General features: G+C 39.7%; 1 protein-coding gene and 1 long non-coding RNA gene across 3 annotated transcripts in view; one reads left to right on the plus strand and one right to left on the minus strand.

Annotated features, from left to right (window-relative positions):
- Positions 1-6,054: 6,054 nt before the first annotated feature.
- CRB1 (crumbs cell polarity complex component 1) overlaps positions 6,055-16,832 on the minus strand; it is an 85,456-nt gene continuing 74,678 nt past the window's right edge. Inside the window, exon 12 of one of the 2 annotated variants that reach the window (XM_015869340.2) lies at positions 6,055-10,652. In XM_015869340.2, the coding sequence (XP_015724826.1) occupies positions 10,440-10,652 (213 nt within the window). In that variant the 3' untranslated portion in view covers positions 6,055-10,439. The remainder of the gene's footprint in view (positions 10,653-16,832) is intronic. The other variant, XM_032446233.1, reaches the window with a different exon arrangement.
- LOC107317101 overlaps positions 10,652-16,832 on the plus strand; it is a 59,418-nt gene continuing 53,237 nt past the window's right edge. Inside the window, exons 1-2 of the long non-coding RNA XR_004308177.1 lie at positions 10,652-12,020; positions 16,092-16,268. This is a non-coding gene — a long non-coding RNA (uncharacterized LOC107317101). The remainder of the gene's footprint in view (positions 12,021-16,091; positions 16,269-16,832) is intronic.

Here is a 16,832-nt window from a genome sequence, read left to right on the forward strand (position 1 = left end):
CTTGGGTGATCTTGTTTGATGGGTTAGCATCATTAGTGTTTTCGTACTGAATGAATATGTAGAATAATAGAAAAGTACTGTATTTTATTGGAAGCCTTTATCCATTGTTTATTTCAGTTTCTCAAATACAGAGAAAATTGCATTTTCTAATTAAGTACAGTTTAGACAGTGCAAAAAAGAAACGCTGGTGTCCTCTGTAATTATAATGGTAGTTTAGCATCCTTTAAAAGTTGGTTTGTGATTCACTCTTATGAATTAAGAACAAATCACAATTAAGGGCAAATTGATCTTGTGCATAAAAACCACGGAGGCTGCAATTTTAGTACTGATACTCAATCCACAGTTTATAAAAATACAAATTACATTCAAAGAAAACAATGAGGCTGTGGCTTTAACATGTGCTACTAGATTTGCACCAGTTTCCTCTATCTAGCAGAGTGATGCAATGATAAAACCAAAACTGAGCATTGCAAAGGACTGAAAAAGAGCAGATAATATGACAAGCTAGTCTAAGTTGGGAAATTTTACACAGATGATACATCAGGACTCTTTTCCTGTCAGTAAAACTCTTACCAGATATCAGTGAAAAATGAATTAGTCCAGAGGTCTTTTTGATGTAAGTCACCCGGTATCACCCCAAGTATGAAAGTTGGCATAATACAAAGAATTGTGGCACTTGGAGGAAAAATGCAGCTCCAAGTACTGTCCTGTTTGTGACTGTATTACAAGAAGAGGTCATAAACACTTCTCTCCACTAGTGACTTTGCTGCCTATGCTCCAAAGGCAGCTTTTGCAAGATACATTTATGCAGTAGAGCAGCAGCCATACCTGGGTGATAGACAAAGCATTTCATTTTCTTTCCCAGACTCACTACGTGTTAGCTTCATGTTCACAAAAGAAAAAGTAGCTTTATCAAATTCATAATTTAGATATTTATTTGATGCGACAAGCGATAACAACAACAAAACCATTTCAATGCCTGAAGTTATGTTGTGGGTTCACTGGTAGCCAGCTAAAGGAAAGTAGAGTCATTCTGTAGATTTCCATCAATCAGAAAAGAATGCCAACAGCTTCCTTCTTAAGCTTTAAAACCCAAATCCTGTTACAAATTCTGTATGAAACATAAACAAGTACTCGTTCTTAGAGGAAAGTCTGGGAACTGCATTTGGAGAATGCTATGTGCTGAATATCATTTCCTTTCCATTGCTGCCTATCTCACATTTCTTCTGGAAGTTGAAGGTCCAGAGTCCTGGCAGTGTGCTGCTTCTCTCATTATCTTTTTCAGGTCTACCCGCAGGTAATTGTCACAAGTCTGGGAACAACGCAAGGCTAAGACCCAACAAACAATACTGAAAACCAAAGGGAGAACACGGGCTGCAAAAACCCTACTGAACTCTGTCTTTTTCCTTTCAGTTTCGTTATCTATTTTTAACTGCCAGGTCCTGCAAAGCACTCAGTATCATGGACAACATGTAAAGTCCAAACTCTTGTCAACAGAAGCTTGTTTTTCAAGTGTGCACAGTTCCAGGAAGAGCTCAACTCATACACTTTTCAAGGTGAGTGTTTTTATAGTGGCATCAAGTAACCTCATTTGGTTTGTCTTAGTACATTTCCCAAATGATAGGGAGGAACATTTGTGCGTGTTCACGTGCATCTGTGAGTGCAAGAGTACTACTTGAAGTAACTTCAGACATCCATTAAAAACAAACAAAATGGAGATAGATACACTGAGTGATATTGGAGTTATATGATCAGAGTGTCTGGTTGACCCCTTGCGTATCCGCAGCTGAGAGGGAGAAAACGTGGTGGAAAGGCTGAAGGATGACAATGGAGCACTAGATTGAGTAGCTGGCAGACTGTAGACAAAGGCGGTGAGGAGCAGTAGGACAACCTGGGCAGTGAGGGAGTGTTGTGGGCTGAGATCTGCTGTGCCAGGTGAGGAAGTCTACTGCAATCATGAACATGGGCAAGGACTGTGAGGTGTTAAGTTGGAATGTGGGCTGTATGTCTTTTATGTGGGTGCTCCGTGGGGTAGAACATGACCCCATCTAAGGGCAGAGAATTGTGCTAATGAAGACAATGCAAGAGAAAGTAAAAGAGGGTGGCAGGGCAGGTTTGAGCTCTCCTGGGTTATGAGCATGAGAGGATACAATGCTGAAGCTTGATTCCGTGCATCGGGATAGGAAGCCTGAATGGCCAAAGTTGAGACTGGATTATTTTAGAGAGCATTTCAGCTTTGATGACTAAAATTAAATTGTGGCATGTGACTTCTGAGACTGTGTAAAAATGACTTGCAGTGGGCCTTAAGATCAGAGATACAGTAGAAGATTGCGGATCCCTGCAATCCTCAGTTCAGTTCTCTACTGGCACCAGCTCTGTGTTCAGTAATGTAACATTTTGTAGCATCAGCAATTCTCTGTTCATTGCTCCTTTTAAGAAAATTACCCGTTAACACAGTACCACCTGTTTAGCAATTGGAAAGATTATGTATTTAAGATGTTCAGCTGAATAATACATACAAACACCTGACATTTGGCCTGATCTGAGAATAGGTGACACGCTTATTTAACAATTTTGAAAATGTTAAAATGGTGAGGTAGAGCTAAAATGTCATTTTAATATATTTGTATTTAACTTATCTGATTCAGCCCTTTCCTGCTTTTCCCCTTGGCATATTCAAAGTGGGGGTCACGGCAGCAGTCTGACACTGTGGATACTTTGAACGATGCCCTGAACATTGTTGGCATTTCAGCCTAATTAGCTGCATTCTATTCTGTGATTTGTCTTTGGTCCTTTGGGTTGCTGGCCAAAGATTTTTTGTTGTTGTTGTTTTTACCATTTTTTATGCTCAGCATTGTCTCATTTTAAATGTCAACAGACCAATATTTGTGTAATTGGTTTATTTTCTCCTTATTTCTTTTCTCTTCAGTGCTGGAAAATTTGAAAACCCATTTCTAGATCTCAGGCTACGTGAGAAAAATTAATCTCAGCAATGAGTGACAAATAGGACCTGATCTTGTCAGTGCAGATACTGGGTACAGCCGTGGATGGTATCCACCATTACCCACAGTTCTGAGCTAGGATGATCTTGTCTTGGTCTGGTTTTATTCCCTTTTGCTTGCAATGCACCATGATACAGAGAGCAACATAGCTAAAGGGCAGACGTGCCTCTTCCCTTTTGGGCACACTTATCAAGCAGAAAGCCCTGACAGCCTTCCTCTTGCTGGAGTTCCCACTGAGTGTGTTGTGCGTGTTGCTAGGGCAGCTCATTCTGAAAACACTGAGTTCAGCTGCGTATCGAAGGCATATGCTTAAAGGAAGGAAGGTGTCACCGTGCCTAGTTACAGAAAGGCTGGCAGGCCTGGTGGGTGCGTTGAGCCAAGATGGCTGCACGGAGCCACCATGTCGGTTTGCTCTCACTCTTCCCATGCCTATGTTGCTGTCAATGTTAGTGAGTTTCTACTGCAAAGTATAGCTGAGATCCAGGTGCCAAATGAAACTAAGTGGCTTTAAATTGGAAACACACATTTTTGTCATCGCTATTTATTACAATACATGCCAATGAAAATTGCGCTTTTGCTGAAACTACAGGGGAAATCGGAAAGGTCATGCACAATATTGAGCTAAGAAAAATGTCGTGCTTTAAACAGCACCATGAAGAGCATAAAACCAGATGAAGGCCTGTGTAATTTTTCTCTGATCAGAAAAGATGATTTAAAGTTATGACTGGGACGTGCCAGTCTTGCTGGTATCTGACACCGTTAGATGAACTGCTGATAAATGTAATTGCTTTGCCAAACAATCTCAGGGAAAGAAAACCTTTGGCCCAATGAAAGCAGAACTGGAAAGCAACTTCTATGAAACCAAGCAAAAATACAACCAAAAGTCACTCAAATCTATTACCTTATAAAATCTCCCATACATTTTTATTCCATAAATATAGTTTGAAAGAACCTAAACCCAGAAAGAATAACCACTGAGGTGAGTTTGGCCTTTAGGACTCCACCTGTGCCTTGATTCATAATTCATTCTCTGACTTTTCTATGTGAAGGAGGCCTTCACACCTCATGGCATGCATTATAGATGGAGGGGCTTTAGGTTAAAGCATGCTTTTACTGTGGCGCAGGGTATCAGGCATTCTCCACATCAAATTCATGTGTGCAGTTTCAACAAGACCTTACTCTGCTCCCTGTAAATACACACCAGATGTATGTTTTATGAATGTTAGTTTTGCTCTATCTATACACATGCCTGTAGTTTGAAGCCTACGCGTCCTTCATTGTGGCAGGAAAGCCCCATCCACTCATCCATCTGTGATGTTTTGCAATAGGCAAAATTTCAGTGTTGTCAGCTACTACTCATTCAACTTTATCGACTTACAATGTCTCTGGTTTCAAGTTGATTTCAAATGTGTCAGTTTTCTTTAGCTGTGAGGTGACAAACAGGATAGGAAAACAAACCACCAAAATTCTCAGATTTGTGATTCCTGGTGTTGTGTGACACCACAAGTGTGAGATTTGTCCTGAGACCTGTAGGAGAGTTGGGGCTTAAGTTATAGAAAACATAGCTCAGAAATGTGTGGCTGGAAAAAATGACTTGTCTGTGTCCTCTCTGAAGACAAGCTTTCTGCTATGGGCCTGCACTGCTAGGTTGTTGTAAAAATTATGTTAAAACTATAGGTTATGTTCATTATCAATTTGCGTATGTTTGAACAACAGTCAGAAGCCAGACTTCAGCACCACTTCACTTCCAAGAAAGTATAGATAAGCAGTGCTTCCTGTGTAAAAGCCTGAAGGCTCAGTTACGGTTGACAGTGTTAATTGCTTGGGAGAGAAAAGGTTTTCTGTGTCCAGATACTAAAATATTGGCAAAGCATGTCCAGCAGGACAAGGGGAAATGGTTTCAAGTTGAAGAAGGGAAGATTTAGGTTGGATGTTAGGGGGATGTTCTTTACTATGAGAATGGTTAGGTGCTAGAACAGGCTGCCCTGAGAGGTTGTGGATGCCTTGTCCCTGGAGGTGTTCAAGGTTGGGTTGGATGGGGCCCTGGGCAGCCTGGTCTAGTAAATGGGGAGGCTGGTGACCCTACCTGGCAGGGGATGTTGGAGACTGATGATCCTTGAGGTCCCTTCAAACCCGGGCCATTCTGTGATGCTGTGATTAGCTTTGAGAGGTTTTCCGGTTCGGGCTTTAGGGGATACTGCTGATTTAAACTTCTCAACTTGACACACTTGTGTACTCACAGTAACTTGTGCATTTGAACAATAAATATAGTTTTATTTAAACTTCTGAAGAACAAAATATTTTCAGTTATTTATAGTTATAAACAAGTCTTGGTGTTTAACATAGCCCAAGGAACAGAGCAGAGCAATTGGGGACACTGAAGATTTGGCTGCAGGGGAGCATGAGGTGCAGTGTGAAATGTTACCATAGCCAAAAACATCCAAGGGGACCCTTTCAGTTGCCACTAACTGTTGTCTTTGGGACAGTAAGAATCTTATTTTCTGAGGTCATTGGTCTTTGTTGAAAAAGCATCAGAAAAAATGTTCAAGTGGGCAGAATGCCCATTACTGTGAAAATGAAATTTGCTTAAAGGCAACAAGCTTGTTGCTGCTCTGTCGTTTTTCTACCTGCCTTTGTCCACAACACTGTAAGGTCTGCAGTAATGCAAAACAAAACCAAACAAACAAAACAACAAAAAAAGCCAACAACAACAAAAAAAACAGAGCACAAGAGTCTCAGCTTGTATAAATTAGCTCTGTGCAAGCTGTTCTGATCCATGCCACCCTGGGCTGTGGCACAATGTCTCGCCCTGGGATGAACACAATGCTGGCAGCGGTGCAGATGCCGGCACTGAATGGGGCAGTTCCTGTGGTCTGACACACAAAGCACATTCACCTCATTTCCATGTAGGTAAAATATTTCTTGATCGCTTGATTCCAAACTGTAAATTGAACTTTTAAAATTGCAAATGAGTCCTGGTGTGAGAATAATTTCTTTTGTAAGTACATCATTAAGTAACCTCATAAAGCACAAAATGTATGTCACATGGAGCTCAATATAATTCTCATTTATTGGTCATTTTTATACTGTACACAGAACATAGTAACATACACCATCTAGGCTGTGAATATACAATGTACACACAGAGAAGGAACAGTTAATTTTACATAAGATGGAGAAGGCACATAACACAATAGTACACAACAATCATTTGGAGCTGGCCAAATTGCAGACACAGTGTTTTTATTCTTTCTAACCCAAACTTTCCTCTAACTGTCCAAAGGCTCTCCTTGCAACTTTGCAGGCTGGGTGTCACCTCTTTCCAAGAGAAAACAGGAGGGACTGTGAAAAGGGAGGAATCAATTACTTAATTCTCCCCATGCTTCTGTGCACCTTCAGAGGGATATGGCACAGAGCAGGTCACATGCTTTAATTTAGCACCTTTTTCTTTGCAAAAGACTGGTAGACATAAAGAGAAAATTCAAATGTGTGAGGTTTGGGGCCATATTGTGCATTTGTTTCCTGCATGGATAGGCTGCAAGTGATTACAAATTCTTTTACTTGTGCCTTTTGAGTCAAAGAGAGATAGTTAGAAAATGCATTTTCAGAATTCTTTAGGTGTTCTGTATGGAGTTGCAGGTGCTCTCCATGACTCTTATATGTTATTCCTCCTCCTTGTGTGCTTCACTATGTATTCTATAATAGACCCAGGCTGAGAAGCAGGAAATAGCTCAGCACCTGCTTAATCCTTGGTTGAAATTTCAGCAAAGATGGTATTAGATGCTCTCTATGATGTATTCCCCTTTGCTTTAACTGTTGTTTCTTGGCTGAGATATGGCCCAAAAGGGTCAGGCTTCTTCACTGTGGTCACTACAGCTTGCTAAGTAGCCACAACTTTGGGAACTTTTTTGTGCTTCTCCAGGTGCTGTGAAGCTTTTCCAACTGCAGAGTCTGACTCCCTGCCCTTTTTAGGGTGCTGCTCTTTAATTCAGCTTATCAGAAAGTACGTTTAAAACAGAATTTGTTCCCTTGGGGCTTTTTCTTTTTTGTTTCTTATATGTCCATAAATAACAATAATATGTTCACATTTTAATCTTTACTTTCAATAAAAGTTGCTTCAAGTCATCCTACACAGATCTGCCTCACTTGGGTAGACCTCATTTCCTGACTCACCACCAACCTTTCTGTCCCTTTTCCATGACCTCACTGTTAACAATGCCCAGCTTTACCCTTGCTGCACTGGAAAGTCTGTGATCCAGTTTTTGCCTTCACTTTTCTTGAGTGTCATTGGCTTTCAGTGCCATTTTTCCTCTTACTTTTGCAAGAATTTTCAACACTCCTATTTTCACCATTTCCCCTCCACCGAGACAGATGTCAGTCACACCTGACTTATTCTAATTCTAGTTTAAGGGTTTTTCCTCTTGCTTTCTCTCTTCTTTATTTTCCTTCTACAAACCACATTCGGGTTCCACAGTGAGAGTTTTCCATTTCTTTATGCTTTTATGGGTGTCTATTTAATTCTTTTGTAGTGTATTCCTCCAGAGCTCTCTTTCGTCTTCTTGAAAACTCTTCAGGCTTTCATCTTCTTTCTCTTCCTCTCTCTGTACTCCTGGCTGTGTATCTTTCTCAGCCCTGGAGATTCTCTGTGTGACAACACTTTCCTCAGTGTGTTATTACAGATTGTTTTCCCAGTGTTTCCAAGATTTCATCCAGAAAGTCAATCCACTGAGCAGTGCAGAATGAGCTTCCAGCCACTTCCTCCTCCTTGCTGTGTCTTTCACTGTGAACAAGAACGTTTTCCTTCCCGTTAGCTCTCCATGCAGACTGACCTCCATCTTCAGCTGCTTTCTCTCTGTTGTCCTTTTTCTTTGAATCATATAACAATTTAGGCTGGAAGAAGCCTTCTGAGGTCATCTACTCCAACCTCCTGCTCAAAGCAGGGTTGATTTCAAAGTTAGGTCTTTATTACATGCTTCTACTGCTTTCAGTTCTATTTTCTTTTCCCACCTCTTCTATTCACTTGAAAATCTTTATCATTTTTTCCCCCTCCTTTTAGCCCATACAGCTATTATCACTGAGCAGAAATTCAGGAATATAAAGCAGAAATGTGGAAGCACATGCCCTGCATCTGCCTTTCTGTTCCAAAGCCACTGCTGCTCTTTGCTCCCAATTCCTGCTTCTAGATTCCCCCTCACTTTCCAAGCTCTCTCTTCAGACCTTTCCCAGCCTTCAGTCTTCTATCCTTGTTCACTCTCTTGTTCTCACAGCTTATGGTGCATCTTTGCCATCTTGAAAGTTGCTTTGACTTTGTATCCCTTGTATCCCATCCTCATACACAGTTCTTTGCTGTCTTTCTTGCTGTGTAGCTTGTATTAGAGTCAAGCTCTTCTTTTTTTCATGTATATATCCATTTCAATTAATGATAGTGCTGAACAAACTTCATAGCATTCCCTATTATTCCTTAGTAGTGGGGAAATGCTGAGCTAAATGAGTTTTGACTAAAAGCTTTACAGCCATTGTTATGTAATGCCATATTTCAAAAGAACTTCCTTGAATCTCTCCCTTTTAGCATCATATTTTTGTTAACTTCTTTTTTTTCTTTCCTTGGTTGCCATTTGCACTCTGGATTTAAACTGTGGTTGTACAGCAGCAACTGCATTCAAAATCATAAGCTTCAGTGGTAAAGCTGTAAACTGGGCTTGAGTAACATTTGTTGTGCATTCGTGTTGTGATGCCATTCCACCCTTAGCGTGCTGCTCTTTTAACTCAATTTGAATCCCTCCATTCACTCTTATTTACTATAGTGCCCTGTTCTGTTTTGAAAGATATCTGTTAAGACTGAGAAAGCAACCAGAATGTGCTTACTATCAGTCACTGATAATCAGCTAATAAGGAAATAAATGTGATTGACATCGATATTCTGTAGCCCCCAAAGAGGTTAATTCAAAAATGAATTATGAGTTGATCATTAGTTAAAATGATCACTTAAACCCTTGGATTCTGAGTGTGTGTGAACTGTTATGCAACTCCTGGAACAACTACTGAAGGTTTGATGCATGCATCTGGGATGTTTCATAATGGCAGGAACAGATAAGCTGAGCTGCAGGAAAAACAAAATGCCATAAAGAAGTTTCCGCTCTGTTGCCTCTCTACTGTTGGCTCAGTTGGTGTGGGAGCCATGTCTTATTGCTTTAATTTTTTCACTATATATGTAAGTTAGCTGGATGAGTTACTGCTATCTGCCACTACAGTTCAAGAAAACCTTAACCTGAGTGTATTTTTGGAACATTCTTTTCTCTCTGCCACTAACCATTAACTGCTCTGGAAGATTTGCAGTTCTCTCTCATTACAATATATTTTCCAAACATTTGCAGTCATTCCACTCCTTTTTACATATTTGTTTCTTTTTCAGCAAACAGTTGCAATCATTTTGCTACCAAGGATTATGGTGGTATTATTGCTGTTTCAAAAGAGGAACATTCAGGCACAAACATTTATTTTCCCTCATTAACATGAAAGTCTGAACTCCACGAGAATCACCAGCGCTGTTTACAGAGCTGTCATTCTTTCATCATTTTTAAGTCAGTGTGTTACCTGTAAGCTGCTGCTTGTATTTTCTGTGAGCTTTGGAAAGCATTTCTGAGCACACTTGCCTTTTTGGCAGCCAAAGAATGTTGGCAAAGTGAGATGCAATTACTTTATAAAATGAAGCATCAAGTTATATCATAATGAGAGAATATATAGACTTGCAGAATTTGTTTAGGATGTTTTTGTTTTATGTCTTCTGTAAGGTCAGGTTCTGTCTGCTGGGTATTTTAGGACATACCCTTCATACTCAGAGAAACGTGGGTTTGCCAAAGAGGTTAAGTGAAATTCTTTTCAGCAGAAAGTAGAGTGGCAGCGGGGAAAATGAAAGAATTGAAGGAAAGAACACCTACTAAACATGAAACATTTATTTTGGAGAGTTTCTGCAAGCTTCCTTTTAATCCCTGATTAACAGATGAATATGGTGAAACAGTTCTAGTGATAAACCCTTTGATAACAAAATTATGTCTTTATTGATTAGGATCTGCATTGTCTTCTGCAGCGCAAGGGAAAACTCAAATAAGAAGCAGTTCCTCGTGTTGAGTCTGAGACAGGCACTTACAAGTATCGCAGAAGCCATTACTGTCTGTAATGCCTACTGCAGATTACCAAGGCTGAAGTTTCCAGTGCAAATAAAAATTGTCCTTGGACAAACTGTCCCAGAATAGTGATAAATGGCATTGGTTCACTTAAAAGCTAGAAAAATTTAAATGTTATTGAACTTGAGAGGAAATTATTTGACGTTGTAATCTTTACAACAGGTGCTTCCAGCAGCAGAATGTGAATGAACGTATCTAACGTGTGTACCTTGTCCACATCCATTCATCTTCCAGGATGGAGGAGAGCCTTCCCTTAAATGAGTCTCTCTATTGGCGGTGGCTGCACAAAGCTCCACATCTCAACACGGGCGCCGTCTTTCTCCTGCCGGCTGGGGCTGTAGGTCCCTTGGGTTGACCGTTTATTGGCAGCAATGACTGAAACCACAACTGCCAAGAAGAGGATCAATAAAGCCAGCGTTACTGAGCCAAGGGAGGTGAATACGTTCGAGATCAAGTCAGTTGTCAACTGGAAGGATTGAAATAATTGCAATATAATTTATGTCAAGAGAGTACTGAGACACACTTCAGCTACTACCATGGAAGGAAAACTAAAACCCTTCTATGGCTAAAACTCTGCATAAAGAAGCTACTGCTTAAGCATGGTTTATTGGAAGATAAGCAAGTTAGCCCCTCCAGAGTTTGTTCATTGGAGTCTGGAAAATTACACACACCCTGTGGGGTATTTAATATACAAGGCAGAACTGGATGAATTTTAGTGTAATGACCCATTTCATTTTACAACTTCTTGCTTGAAAATAGTCTGTGAGCTACAGTTTTGTGGACTTCAGCAGTAATTCAGAAATTATTTAGCCACTTCAATAATAATTCATCTTCCTTCTTCTGTTGTGAACATATTACTGCTAGTTTTCAGTACTGTAAGTTAAATACGAGCTATTCTGGCTGGCTATATAGACAGTCATATTTCTGTTTCTCTTGCTGGAGAAGTCAAGTTTCTGTGAATACTTGCATATAGAAAATTTGCTTACTGTAAATATTTGTGTAAATTGTAACTATTATACAGCCATTCCTGCCAGTAAATTTTTCTACTAGCATGTTTGCATGAAATAAGCATATAGAGGCTGCACATGAGCACAGCTGAAATCTATTCAGTGAGAAATGAATATCAGTATATTCTCACAAATGTTTTCAAATATTCATCCAGCTCTTCTTCTCCACATACGCTTTGCAGCTAAATCTGCAGACACTCCAGCAGTACAGCATAAGATGAATATGAGGATGCTATGTCTTTTTTTCTGCCTTCATGTGGCAGTAGGAAATGTGATAATGTCAGAAGGTACAGTGCGCATAAACAAATCTGCCAGCTAAAATGCTTAAGACCAGACAAATTTTATAGGAGATGAGTGTTTATATATGCATCTACATATGTGGGTTTAGTTTATTTTAAAAAAAAAAAAAAAAAAGAGTTTGTGGTGAGGAAAGCCAATGAAGAGATGCGGATGATGTAGGTAAGTGGTCACTGTGGACAGAATGACCCTGGAAGGAATGGAACTTCTGGGTAGATTCTGCTATCCATCATTCTGTGATTTGTATTACAAGCGACAGCTGAACTGCCATAGATGAATGTGTGCTTGAGGCTGAACTTTCAAATCCCCAAATATTTACAAATAGAAAATAGCAGGTCAAAGCCCGATTTTTTTTTCCAGTTAGATACAGCATGTTACAGGATGTTTCAGTGACCTTCTTACTTGTCATTTCTAAGGAAGTACCACTACTATCCTGAGAAAGACTGTATGTTCAGTGATGGACCCACTGTCACTACGTGCTACTTGTGTGGCAGTGCCCTGTGTGCAGTGCTGGAGCTCGTGCTGTTCAGGTCAGTAATGCCGGAGGGTGAACCATAAAACAGTCCTGCCTCTTTTCTCTCTACCTCCATGCTGATGTAAAAGGTCCTGCTATAATAATGAAAGCAAGATTGGCTCAGGGAATCTCTCTAGGGAATACATGACCGGTTGGGCTATTATTTTCCTCTGTCCTTGATGACTCCATATACATTTCCAATGACTTTAAAAACATTTTTTTTTTTTTTTTGGCAACAGAAATAATTTAGTGCAGGTGAAAGACTATATAAATCCAACCTTAAAGTAAGGTGACATGAAACATGTTGGTGTCCTTTAAATTGTACCAGATTGAGGTGGTTTCATTCTAAAATGATGTTGCAGGTACGTTTGAAATATGAGAATTTCTCTGCTCTCTCCTGTTGTATCAAAAAGACCACAAATTTTTGATGGAAGTTTTATTCTCAGAGGCTGTTTATTAAATATCTTCATTTCATGCTCAGGGAAACTGAGGAACAAGAGGCTGGTTAGCTCTCATCCTAAAGCTGAATATGATGGTTATGAAAGAAACGTACTAAAATAGGCTGATGGATGGCATTATTGGAGTCTTTGATATGTGAACATTCTGAAATCATCCTTCTGTTTTCTAGTCCCTGCTCTTTTAATTTCTGTTGTAAATATGTCTATATCTATTGGAAACACTTTCATGTGTGATATTCTTCAAATACATTTATTTCTTAGGATAAGTTTAACAAAAAGGAACTGGAGAGGAAAGAAAAGGTGGAATGTAACCACGTACATAAGCCCCATTCTCAAGTTAAAATTACCCTAACAGGACTCCTTTTTTCCTTCACCCATTAGTTGCTTATTGCAGAAACTTCACTCATAGCACCTTACAGCAATATACTAGACTTTTTTTTTTTTTTTTTTTTTTTTCAGTCCTCATTCCTATTTCATTTATGTTCGGTTCATTACATTTACATTGATCTGCATGTGACTCAAACTTGAAAAAATTACTTGAAAAGTGCACGTAGCTTCTATTAATCCAAAAAATCAACTGTCCAAGTTCTGTGCATTGGTTTACCAGCCTGCAGATCACTGTGCAAGCATACAATGTAGGTAGACCCTTTAGCAAAGCAGGGAACTGATAGCAGAGTTGCCAGAAGGCTCTACAGTCTGGTCCTGTCAAAAGCAACTGCCTCTTTAGTAACTGATGGTTAAACAGTTAAATTGGAGAATGAACTGGATGGTCTGGAAAAGGAATCAGAAAAGTTCTGCCTCTGATAGTTCTAGGATCTGCTCATCACAGTGTTTGGTGGTGATCCCCAAAAGAATAATGCACAGAGCAGGGTTTTCAGAAACATCTTGGTGCTTCAGGGCTCTTCCCACTTGAGTGATGCTATGAGCCTTGTTAAAAGGTAACCAATGAATGACAGTTGGGAGTTCACTTGCTCCCTACATACAGTAGCTGTTGGTAAAAGCTGTATCCTTAATAGTAATTGATATGGATGGCTTCCTGTGTCATTGTACTACCAATAAAATTAAGTTGGCTAATATTAGAAGGCCAATTTGCTTCTCTCTAAAGTATTTTATGTAGTGTGTTCTATATGTCTTTGGATGTCAGCAAGTGTAAGGCAAATCTATTATGGAAACATTTCTATCCAAAAGAAAAACATGCTTTGGGGGTTTTTTACTGTTGATTTCATTTTATAGTTTATCCACTTTTTAAGTTTTTAAATTGTTTAGTCAAAGTTATTTTGAGTATTTAGATAAAATTACAATGGATTTTAACTGTACAGAATAGATATTTTCATTTGGTGATTGTGATAGGCTGATTTTTAACCTTGGTTCCATGACTTGTTTTGTTAGATGAACTGTTTGGATAAAAAATGCCCAGTTCATGAGTCAAAGCTCAGTAGCACATTCCAATCTCATGTATGTGTGGTTATCTTTAAACAAGATGCCTTCCAAACGGTCATTTTATGAGCGAAACATTTGAGATTTGCTATATATGTGAACGTTTCCACATGTGCCAAATATCAAAGGCAAGTGGAACAGCACAAGGGAACCAGCAAAATACACAGTGCCTCTTCCTCTTGTGTGTTTTACATCAGCACAACTTAGCTGATCTAATACTGCTTGCTGCATGGAGAATGAGAATTATGGTCCCAGACACAAGTGCTGAGCCAGAGCCAGGGAGGGAGGAGATTGCTGTGCTGCCAGAGAAGCAGCTCCCTCATGTCTAAGAGAAACAGCACAAGATGCTTGGGACACTGTGATGTGGGCGTGAGTTTGGCATAGGAAGTGTGACTGAGGCCACTGGTATGTGTCTTCAGGTTGTAAAAGGAATGGCATGATGTGGGCTGAAAGCAGATGTATGTCTCTGCTACTGGGCATTAAGAATTAATCAGCTTCATGCCAGCACAGATTCTGGATGCTTTACAAGACAGAGACATCCGTATAAACTTTAAAACACAGCAACTGCCCAGCCTTGGAGAATTCCCTTCTCTCCGTGTGCAGTGCTTTCTGGGAATTCTGCAATTGCTTGTGTGCAGTAGAGCTCTTAGTAGTGACGTCTCCAGATCTGAAGCCCTGACACCAGCCATGAGGTTATCACTTCATTTGCAGTAAAAACATCTGATCCAAGACATCCAGATTTACTGCTCTGAAATCAATACCATTTGCTAAAGTAACTAAGGGTGATTGGCTTGAATCATACTAGACCATGTCAGAACTACTTTGGAAGGTTTTGGAAGTATAAAGGGATAATACTGTCTAGCCAAAGAAAAGCCATTATCACTCTTAGAAAGCCCACAGATATGCTGAATTGGTTTCGGTGAGGGTTTACAATCATCTTATCAGCAAATCATTCTATTAAAGGCTGATTTCAAATAAGAAACCTAGTAGCTGTAGAAGAAATCCAATGAGTCATATAATAAGATGCATTGATAACCTCAGCTTGGGGGACTGCAATTTTTCAACAGCTGTAAAGAGGCCATAAATCCATAGATTGACTTTCTTCCAATTTAAGTACTTTAAATGATGATTAGATTGTTTTTTCCATTATTTGCTTTGCTTTCCAGTTTCGCAAGCAAGTACCAAGCATTCTCCCTGGCATCATGTTAGAAGCATCTCTTCTGCCTATGCTAAGCATGAGCCACGATGTCTTGTGAGTTGTGCTGTCCTGATTGTTTGGCTGCAAAATTGAACCAATAATCCATTTTGAGTTAAGCTGAATACTGCACTGACCATTGGGAACAACAAATGATTTTTTAATTTCTGTACCCATTAGCTACTTCCTTTAACTGCTTTATCCTCTTTATCTGGCTTTCTTTGTGCTGCTGTCCATGTGGGCAGCACATCACTCTGTTGAGTGTGTTTGTCACTGATATTGACCAGGTGTGTAAATAATTTTGTACCTTTGGTAAGAAAGGTGTTTGTGGTGCGCTTTGGCTGATCTTCCACTGTTTATCACTGGTGATGCCACTTCTTCCAACTCCTTTTCCTTCTGCCCACTTCACTTCCTTTTATCTCATCAGCTTCAAAAAAACAATTTCTATGGCCATCGTGTTAGATAGCTATTATTTTCTGTGTGAAGAATGTCATTTTCTTTAAACTTGTAGTACTTGATTTACTTTAGAACTGGTACCTAGCAAGCTTCAGGATTATTTGATAAGAATGCTGACCTAGAAACACTTGCTAGTTTTGCTTTCTTACTGAAAGCAAGACAGAAGACCAAGAAGACTGTTTATAGAAGGCTCAGATTCAGACTTGGTGCCGTTGCTTAAAGGTGTTACTGCTTTCCTCTGCAACCAGCTGGCTCATAGTGTCAGATCAGGCTGCCCACACGTCCCATGTGCTTGGCTGCATTTAGCTCTGCCATCTGTGTGCAGGTGATTCCTACATCATGCCATGTAGCCCCACTGGATTTTTTCTCTCCAGATCTTGTGATTTTCCCCCTCTGACAACACATCCACTGAGAGCAGACCACCCTGTCACCCTGCATGTATCCTTGTAGTCTTCTGAAAATTTATCTATACTGTACATAGAGTTGTAGAAAGTCCTGAATTTTCATAGATTTTTTTTTTTCTTTTTTTTTCTGCTATCAGCATCTGAGATATTTCTGCAGGAAAAGGTAATTCCACTGCTGTAGGGCCTGAATGAGATCCCTGAGTCTTATTTGTAGCTGAACGACCATTTCTGAATATAAAGCTTGGATGAGCTCTCTGGATGTGCACAGAAGATCCACAGTACAGACAGCCTGCCTCAAAGATGAATGTCTGTAGGTAAGTAACTTTTATTTCTTCATTTTCAGGTGGATATTTATGTCTGGAAGAAAAACCCGCAAACACCTATTTATTTATTAGACATTTGCTTATGAATTGTAGTTTGAGTAGTTTGTCTTAACTGAAATATGACAGACTGAATGAATTCCTTCCTGGAAAACGTCAGCTTTTCGTTGTCTGACAACTCTTCATGAAATCAAGGCATGAATGCAGAGAGAATTTTAGCAGCTATAATGATAAATTGATTATCTGGATTGTGCAGTTACGGGTCGGGGGAAAAAATACAATCTGTTTTATTAAGGAATAATTACTACTTTGGTGTCCTGTGAGAAAATGAAGAAGTCAGAGATGATTGAAATCTGTGATTTAGCTTCACTCGTAGGGATTTATGTGCCTCCTAAGAAATTCTGACAGCCTCCCTCCTGACACATGAAGCCTCACTGCTGTGACTCTACAGAGAAGGAAGTTTGTTCTAGTTATAGTGGAAAAAGAAATTGAAAAGTGATGGTGGAGATCTCAAAAACGTTGCAGCTAATTGTAACGCAGCCTTTGGTTAAAACAGGA

The sequence above is a fragment of the Coturnix japonica genome, chromosome 8 (assembly GCF_001577835.2).
Source record: "Coturnix japonica isolate 7356 chromosome 8, Coturnix japonica 2.1, whole genome shotgun sequence".
Classification (NCBI taxonomy): domain Eukaryota; kingdom Metazoa; phylum Chordata; class Aves; order Galliformes; family Phasianidae; genus Coturnix; species Coturnix japonica.